Raw genomic sequence first — 9,976 nt, 5'->3', positions numbered from 1 at the left:
CTAGTGAAAATAAGAGTTTGGACTTACTGAGCTATACTAATGTACAGAGGTTACATTTCACTCTATTCTTTTTTTCCATGTTTTTGGAAGCCCATAGGTTTGCTATATAATGTTGCACGAGCAGCATGTATATTAGTGATGCACACTTTTTCCATTACTCTTAAAAACCAAAAAGAAATCCCGTAAAACAGTGTAAAGCGTTTGCTCAGAAGCACATTGGATCTGATGTGAAGTGTATTTTCACACTTTGGAAAGTGGAAACATCAGACATTAGATCAGGGGCTGACTGATTATCGCAGGGAGAGCACAGAATGACAAGGTGGGATAGCTCTGTGGGTACAAAGCACACACTAGTGCCTTGGCTTTTAGAATTCTGCTCTGCTATAAGTGAAAAAGATTAGATAATAAAGGTCTGCAAAATTTCTGTCAGTCTGTGAACTCCAGTGCACATCAGCATTTTGAAAGGATGATATTTCATTGCACTGTGCAGAGGCTGAAAGTCATCTGAATATGAAAAACCTTTCTAAGGTTCTGTATCCTCTCAAACCTTTCCTCAGTCTTGATCTGACATTTATTGTGTGCAGGCCTAGCATCCTGGTCCAGTACATCAAAGCTGTTCTGCATGGATTAAACATGGATCCAAGTGCTTTGCTAGACTCAGAATAAAGCATCTCATGAAGTGTATTTTTCATCTTGCAGCAGCCAGGAGCTTTTCTTCATTAAGGAGTGCAGCCCCTATGTTCTCAATGACATAGGAATCCTACACTTAAGATTTGTGTAAACCTGCACAGAACACTTACATTTGCATTGCATCAAGGTGTACTCCAGCCAGTGGGCCAGTGTAGAACAGGTGAATAATATGAAATTTGTTATGAACAGGAGTTTATTTTATGTCTATGACAACATGAAGAGGAAGTAATGTTTCCTTGAAGCACAGAAGCATAGACAGATCTGTGACTTAAAATGATTCTGCATGGCAACACCCTGAAGTCACTGTTGCTTTTCTGTTATTTGAAGTACCCAATATATAGTGTATATGTTTTATTTTGCTCTAATATTGCAGAGTATAGATGCAGTGTAATCTTACAATTTACCTGGGCTTCATATATGATGCATTGTGTGCTGGTGTGAACATAATTTTAAAATGAAACAACTTAGTTGCTCTTTATCTTTATTTTATCATTTACATACAGAAAAATGTTACCAAAGCAAAATTATACACTATAACATTGCAGGAGAGAGAAGGAAGGAAAGAAAAAAGCAAAAAATGACTCAACAAACCAACCAGAGGGCAGAATGCTGTTTACCATTTATCAGATAAATGCAAACCATACTTCTTAACTTCAGGTCATTTTGGTCTTTTGTTTAGAATTCAGTCTAAATCTACACTGCAACAAAATAAAAATGTATTCTTCAAGACTGGCTCATTTCTTCTGGTGTAGGTAGCTTCTCAAGTGCTCCCATCTCTGCAAAATAGGAAAAAAAGAAAATTAACACCTATGTAAGTATTCATGTTTATCTTAGCAATTAAGAAATGAATTCCAGTTTCAGTAATATATTTTTTTTAATACTTTCCTTAACTATAAGAGACAAGTCTTTGAATTTTTCTTATTTAAATTTATAAAATACAGGAGATTTTTCTCTTGAATGTCAATAATATCTTCCTGATACAATTTCAACATTATTAGAAACAGCAGTGACAGAACAACAATTATATTAATTTTATTATGTCAATTGATATTGCTGGGTCCCAGCATCTCATTAGACTTAATATTATCTAGTTACAGCTGCCATCCTACTTGCTGCTCTTTATGAGAAGCACTTGAAGCTGGAGGGAATAATTTCCAAGAGAAAGAGATGAAGGCCACTTTTAGTTATTACCAAAGTATTTCTTAGTAAAAATACTGCCTTTTTCTTGCAGATTAAAGTGTATATCTAATCTGAATAACTACTGCCTGAATCTGAACGCCATGAGTGGAGTTTTTCCCCCTTCCCCCACCAAGGAATATATCTAAACCAATGTATTTGATGCAGAAAGGTTTCATTTAAGCAAAATGTTCTATCATTAAAAAAATATGGGTTTCACCTGCTTAATTTACAGTTCTGCGTTTGTGTAAAATTTTGTACAAAACCTTTCCAACAAATATTGTTAAGAGATGATACGTGATAACATTCTGTGTCTGCTACAACCTGAGCATACAAGAACTGTGTCTGGAAAAAGCCAGACCTGGAGATTCATTTTTTGTTTCTCAAGAGGACATGGTAATACCACCACCTTTTCTGAAGAAAAAAGCAACTGTTAGTCATCACCATCCTAAGAAGGGAGCCTTTTCAGCTCATTTGTTCCAGGGAAGAAGTAATTTGTAGTTCTGTGAGATGCTTTTTATTTTCTTCTCTGATTTAGCAGCTTTAGCGTATGCAGAGGATGTGTGCTTGAGTTTAACTTGTTTTACACCCTTTTTGCTGTGTCCAAACATTGATTTTACTTCCTAGGTTCACACAGCAGAGTAAAGCAGTGTTTTGGGCTCTTTCTTCACAGTGGTAAAACAAATAAACTACTACTTTGTCCACAGTAAATATATGTGCTGATAATCTACTTTAAATATGTATTTGAATTCTTGAAATATTTGAATCATTATTAAGACTAACTATAAAGAGGTTTTGTTTTCAAATGCAAATTCAATTTAATAAACACTGGTTTCACATTTTCAGTAATGAGAATTCTTTTGCTTAGGTGTATACAAATAATTCAGAAAACAATGAGTAAAATGCATCCCAGGTAGGCAGAAAATGAACTCATCTGCTGAAGTCTCTTTCAATAATGAAATTAAAAAACAAATGTACACACAGTTCCACAGCATACACTTGCCCCAAAGCTGCTAATAATTCATTGTATACAAAAGCAAGAATATAGCAGTTTCTGATTTATTGAATTGTCTACTTCTTGAGACAGAAAAATGCCTCAAATGTTTGCAGTAGAATAACTTTCTTCTACCTGTTGGTTTCTTTGCAACTATGTATTATGGTTTTATACACTGTGTAGACAGTTTTAGAAGAGCTGAAGAGGTTTTCAAAAGCTGAACATTGTGGGGTTTTGTTTTTTTTTTTAAAACAAAACTAATGAAAACTAATGAAAGCAGCAGATAAATTTTTTCTTCACTGAATTCCATGATAAAGTTACCATTCTTACAGAATCAGCTGTAAGCTCAGCATTGCAATTCTTGCCACAATTGTGAGGCTGTACAGAGAATTCCCTTCAGAGCATTCTGAGCTGTTTGCCAACATTCAGCTTAGTGCTGTTACAATTCTATCATGCAGCTTTATTGTAGAATATGTGCAAAAAACAGAGAAGTATTTCTTTAGTCACTAACAGGTGCTGGAATGGCACCAGAACTCTGCTATATCAGATCTCCACTGAGCTGTGATTTTTCAGGACCACCTCCACCCTGTCTGTGAGTGATGCCAGAGGTGCTGTTCTAAGTCTTGCACACTCAAATCTGCAGCAGATGTGTACATTAAGGGATGGTCTTGTCTCCTCAGTAAATTTCCTGCCAAAAACTGTGAAAGATTAAAAGGTATTCACCAACCTTTCAGATGCAAGTAAGTCAGAAATTCGATTACTGTGCGCACAATGTTTTCATCTGCCACGGGTCTCCCAAGGTTCCCTGTGAAACAAGCTGGTTGTTACTCAGAGTTAACATGGTTCAAAGATACTTCGTACGAAATATTGTGGCTACTTTTATGAGGATTTTACTCTGGGGAGGGAAAAATACTCCAAAACTATCTGAAATTCCTTTTTCCTTAAAATCCTTGATGGGAAATCTCATTTCATGGGAGGGCAAAGCCCCTGTAAGGTAAGTGACTGCAATTCTCAGAATCAAAATCAGCCAGCTCTGAATGCCATTGCTGCACAGCAGCTGCTTTGACACCTTCATGGTTGTGGTCTCTAGGCTTTATGAGATGTGTTCCAACTCTCTGCCTTGTGTCCACCTGAGCCTGCGGGGATAGCTTAACTTTCAAATTTAGCAAACAAATTCATCAGCTTTACAGAACAGTAAAAAATTCATTCATGTAACCTGACTTTGTTCCAAATAAGCCTTTTAAATGATATAGAAGTGATTTGTAGCCCAAAACCAAGGCCTGGGTGTTTTTCTAAAAGTCCAGAAAGCTGTTTTTACATAGGTATTTAATCCAAGACACTTGTCTTCGAGCCTGTGAAAATAGCTTTTTGATGCTATTTTAATGGCATAACGGGTGCTGGTTATTGCACTTTTGAGAAGGATGCTTTCTGCATCTGCCAATGAGAGAAAAAAAAATCAGCAGGGAGTGGGAGGAAGACACCTTGCTATTTTTAGGAAGATGGAGAACTGCTCTCTATTAAGTACAAACAGTAAGTAATTTCCCTAAGATTTTTAATTCTCTGCACACAGATATGGGAACCAAAACCAACACTATTACATCACTGAAAACATTATCAGATGGGTCAGAAGGCAGACTGAGCTCTGTAGCACAAATTTAAAATATTGATGAGGGTTGCAAGGGACACAAAGATTTCTGGTACAAGGAGAATCAGCATTTAAGAATGCATTTAATAGGCTTGCACCCAAAAATCTTGTCTTCTAGTCTTTGAACTCACACAAATATGTTATTATTATTTGCATTAAAAATACTCCTTTATTTGAATTATCCCTTAACTTTTATACCTACCTAACCTGCTATGGATTTTTTTACTATTATATTAGTCACATTTTTACCCAGATTTTATTATCCATGTGATATTTATTGGATAAATATTATTCCTCTGTGACTAGGAAACATTGTACTTACGTATTGCTCTGCTATTGACCTTAATTCTGCATAATGGATAACTTGCAGATTTCAGTAAACAAACCATGATGATCTTGTAATTTGAAGATTTGACTAATTATGCTCATAGATGGTCATAGTTTTGTAGTGGGATTTTGTCCTGGACCTAGTGTTCAGCCCCTAATACAGCTTACAAATTTTTCTAGGTTAGCTGGAGAGTTTATGAATTTTGCAGCATCCCTTCAAGGAGAGCACAGTCCTTTGCATGAGCTTTTACATTGTTTTTGACTGGCCATGTGTTGTTCTATCACGAGCATTTGAGACAGCAGGGTTTGTTTTTTTCCCCTTAAATCCAACAAACAAACCAAAGCACAGCACCAAGAAAGTCCCACACACAAACCCCCTCTCTGTAACTGTGTACCAAACTGAACTGACAGTCCTTCAGAGAGTGCTAACGATTTAGAAATGCATTACTGTTTCTCTTCTCTTTAAGATCCATGTATGAGATTGTAATTAAGCACATGTCCTTTATTTATGAACTTATTCAGTGTTAACTACATTTGTGCTGTACTGGGTGCATATAAAATAGGCTCCAAAACCTTTGTTTTGCCCCCATTAGTGCAGTGATAAATGTACTCAGTAAGTACTGTGGTCACTTTTACAAGCCTAAGGATGAGCTTCATCCCAACTCCATTTAGATGTCTGCAGCATGTTTAGTTTCTCCTCTGGAGATAATGCAGGTCTTTCTAGAAGTTTCTGCACCCTATCCTGAAATAGGCATTCAAAGTAGAACCTAAAAATTGTCAGCTTCTCTTCATATAGGGAGTCTAGACACATATTTTAGAGGTCCAGCTTTAGATGACAAATCCAGAACAAGGCTGCACCCTTTTCATTGCCATTTACTAAATTCTGACACATGCAACATCTATTAACTTCAGTTGTGACCAGGTTCTCAATCTTTTAATGAAGATAATCCACCTTGCTTAATCATAGGAAATTCTGAGACTTTGTATTTTCAATAGCCTTCACTAGTGACAGTCTTTATGGACTGTCTTCTTTTCCAAAAAACAATTAAGTCTGGAGTGGTTAGAGGGACATTTGAAATACTTTTTTGAACATATGAAAAGAGAAGAAAATCAAATTTCTTCAAAGTAATATGACCTATTACATATTTAAAGAAAAAAAAAATTATGATACATTTTCCCAATCACTTAGATGTTGTAATCTATGACCATAGAAATATCATACCAAATGGCCAAATGTCATTTTTCTTCCTTTCATATGTTTATTAGGATTTCTGTTGAAATGCAGAAATAGTTTTGTATCCAAAAAGTGAGTTCAATAGCAAATAAATAACTTAATATAAAAAATAAATCAAAAATGCTTGTTTCCAGATTTTCATTACCTGCTTTGATATCTTCATCAGGTGGTATTTCACGTTTACCAGTGAAACCATGCTTGTCATTAAAAGATCTGTGGTTATCTACTGCATCTGAAAAATAAATGAAAAATCAGAGGAGTTAATTGATTTACCAACAAACTTTGCTATATTGCTTGCCTGTCATTGAAATTATTTCAATGAAAATGTCATGATGAGCAGCTTTGATGTACAAAATTACAAGAAGTTAATGTATCATTAAATACAATAACCTTTCTTCCAAATTTGTGCTTATGATTCACCTAAATTACAGACCCAGTCCTGTGCTACATACTTGCTGAAGCTATTGCTGGATTCAGAAGTTGTAAAGAAAAAAATGTAAGGGTGTATCTGTATGTAAACTGGGAAGTTCTTCTTACTAGTCTTTCCCCTCTCTTTAAGAAAGTGCTGCTGGTGTGTTTAAAAGAAAACTACAGATAGTTTACATGAATAACCTCCAGAAGCTATCTTACATGCCCCTGGTGCCTCTTCTCCCCCCACCCCTTGCAATGGGCATTTCCTTTATCAGTAAAAGCTGATCAATATGACCTGCAACAAAGGATGCTTCCTATTACCCAGTCTCAGATATAAAATATAAGTCCTTGACAAGCACATTTCCCCACAGTATTTTTCCCAATTTGCTTAGATCTGCTTTGGGCAAATATACTTCCAGAGATTTACAGAACCAGTTAATACATTTAAGATGCATTAAACTTCTTTACTTTTTTTTTTTTTAATGTATCCTTATTGCCAGCTGAAAGACTGAAGACTGTCAGAGTGTTTGTAGGATTTGTATGTGTGTTACTGAGACTGAAAATATAGAAACATTGGTGATGAATTTTACCACGTTCACAAGATTTAATTGTAAAAGGACAAATATTGGAGACAGCTTAGTTCTGCAGTACTTTTCTTACAACTTGTATTTGTTATCTCCAGCTGTAAACCAGTACCCCTGTATTTTGAATACCCTGTATATTGATTCTTCACATAGTGAACCGTTAACAGTCTTGAATTTGCAACTTGCTGCTTTAATTTATTTTGCTTTAATTTTTAAAAAAATGTAGTATAGTAAAGTAAAGTAGGGAAAGCTCATAAAAAGATTTAAAGGCAAAATGTGAAATACATGGAGAAGTGCCAAATGCCACATTTTGTCATTCTGCCCTTGACATCTAAGGTGCTGTAAGATTTTTTTAACTCTTCTGGTGGTGATATATTTGTCGTATAAAAATTACAGTTCAGAAGCACCAAATGTGAGCAGATGTGTTTCTGGACATAAGGCCTCCCATCACACTTCTTTAGAAAAAAAACAGCAGTTGTCTAACACAGCTTGGTTCTATAAGAGGCATGTAGCAAAAATCTAAGCAAAAGTTTTCCCAAATGACTTTCTTCAGTCTTGCAGGTTTAGACAAAATTGCTATATTCAGAGAAGTGAATAACACATTTTTGGCATTTTGAAATAATTAAAAATAAAAAGTGCCTCACTTACGTGGTCCAAGTAGATAACCAGCACTATTCAAAGTCCAACCCCTTTTGTCTTTTGCCTTAAAGAAAAAAAACCGTAAGTATGTTATTGCACGACCTACACTCAAAAGGACATTCTCTTAGCAGAAAGGGTCTTCTGTAGACTCAAAATAAAGAAAAACACAATTTGAAAACAAAGCCAATCATATTGAAGTAAATACTCATGGTGAGCTCTTGCCGCCTCCCTGTCCAAGTCTATAGCGTTGCTGTTGACAGCCATGTGGTTTGACGGTCTCACACCACGTAAGCGATGACTGCAAATCACACTTTGGAGGCAGAAATTTCGACTTCGTACTTGAAGTTTATGTTACCACCTGATAGCCACCTTGGCAAACGGCAGTGCTTCTTTCTATTGCTTGGGTTTACATGACAGCCGCTTCCTAAAAGGAGTCCCTACGAACATCATCTTTTCTGAGGCAGCTGGGACACCCACTCAGTTTTGGTCTAGCAACTAGACATTTACAAGGGAGCTAGTATTTAAAATCTCCAAATTCTTAGTTGAAAAAAAAAAAAAAAAACAAGAGAAAAAAAAAAAGCTGTTTATAGCCCGACATAGTTTTGAGTCCTTCGCAATCCCTATATCTAAGAACAGTGTGTATCCGTGGGATGTTCACGATTCCTCGCTGGCTGAGACACGGATACTTACTGAGAAAACCAGCCCGAGCGTTTCCGAGAGGGTGGCACAAAGGATTAAAGACAGGAACAGGAAACCGGTGCACCTCTGCATCTGGAAGAAACCGCGCCGGGGTGAGCGCGCTGCCCGTCCCGGGGCACGGGCGGCTGGGTGGGAAGCGGGGCCGAGCGAAGCTGCTCCCCAGGGCGGCTGCCGGGCTGGGCAGCCCGATTCCCGCTGGGAGAAGGGCCGGGGTACCTTGATCCGGGATCTGGGGCCGTGCGTCCCTCGCAGCGCTGCCGTGGCGGGCCCGGAGCGGGGCTGGTCCCACGGCGGCTCTCCCGGCACGGCCGCGCTTTATGCGCTGCGGAGCGGCCGAGCCGAGAGCCCAGAGCCGAGAGCCGCCCACCGCCTCCCCCCGCCTCCCCCCGGCCTCGGCCCCCTCGCCGGCCGCCCCTTCGGGAAGGGCAGAAATCACGGCAATCCGATTAGAGGTCCTTGGGAGCACGACGCAGGGAGCCGGGAGCTGCAGCGCGGGCGGTCAGCCCCGTCCCGGTCCGCGCCTCCGGGCTCGGGGGACGAGCGGGCACCGGGACCGCGGGTCGCTCCTCCGGCGCTTCAGCTCACCTGTCTGCCTGTGCTGCTGGGGACAAGAGGCACGGCGTCCGGGGACAGGGAGGACTTCGCACAGCCCTGCTCTGCTTCCCAGCCCTGCGGCTCCCTGCGGCTCACTCGAGGCCCCTGAAATCCCTTTGAGTCGTGCCCGGGGCTCGAGCATCAGTGAGAGGAGCTGCTGAAAGCCTGCCCTTGCTGCCGCTCTGTAGCGGAGACAGCGCTTCTTTCGGCCTTACAAAGGCAGGGATTTAGCTCTCTCCGGTGACTAGACTAGCCCTGGCCTGTGCCTTTACAACCAGAGGGGTTTCACCACTTTGCTCATCTTAGTTATGGTTCCAGTTGGCATGGGGATGTGCAAAACTGAATTACAAAGCAGAGAACCCAAGATTCGTTTCATTTTTCCCCCCGCCAAATTGTACTTTCTCTGCAACAAATTAGTTTATTTGCCGCAAGTCCTTCAAATCCATTCCTCTTTCCATGAGAAAACATCACTGGTGCTACATAGAGTAAGTTATACTTACAGCTCCTTTTCCAGAAACTGCTAAAGGGTCTCTGCAAACCTTTGAACAACACACTTCTCATTCACTAATTTAAAAGAAAACTTTTTAAAAAAACTTTTAATGTAGCATAATGTTCACAACCCAAGCTAGAAGCAGAAGCTGTGCCTTGTATTTCTATTTCCTATCCTCTTTTGTCAGATGCATTAGGGTTATAATAGTCTAGCCTTGTCTTTGGGGCTCTGAGCAAAAACTGCTGGGATAAAGTTCGTTTTATGCAATTCTTAATGCTGATTTATCTTCATGGAAAGCTCAGCTTTGTAGATTTTATGTGATACTTTTTATCATTTGCTGAAGGTATGCTCTCAGCTATGGCATGATCCTCACAATTCAGATTAGATAGATATGGAAAATAGCAGTATCATTTTTGTAAAGTTATCTTTTCCTTTACCTTATAAAAAGTGCACTTTTGACTGAAATTCCCTAGCTTACAGCTGTTAACCTCCA

The 9,976-nt window shown here is 39.0% G+C and overlaps 1 protein-coding gene across 1 annotated transcript; it reads right to left on the bottom strand.

The window, feature by feature from the left end:
* Positions 1–1,351: 1,351 nt before the first annotated feature.
* GAL (galanin and GMAP prepropeptide) lies at positions 1,352–8,590 on the bottom strand. The gene is given in 7 exon segments (XM_062495287.1): positions 1,352–1,466; positions 3,588–3,665; positions 6,212–6,298; positions 6,697–6,724; positions 6,726–6,772; positions 7,710–7,764; positions 8,391–8,590. Coding segments are annotated over 7 exon segments (429 nt in total). The 5' UTR covers positions 8,472–8,590; the 3' UTR covers positions 1,352–1,413.
* Positions 8,591–9,976: the final 1,386 nt, after the last annotated feature.

Source organism: Cinclus cinclus, chromosome 6, assembly GCF_963662255.1.
Source record: "Cinclus cinclus chromosome 6, bCinCin1.1, whole genome shotgun sequence".
Lineage (NCBI taxonomy): Eukaryota > Metazoa > Chordata > Aves > Passeriformes > Cinclidae > Cinclus > Cinclus cinclus.
The sequence above is the reverse complement of the archived record's forward strand: the minus strand, read 5'-3'. Positions and strand labels throughout refer to the sequence as shown.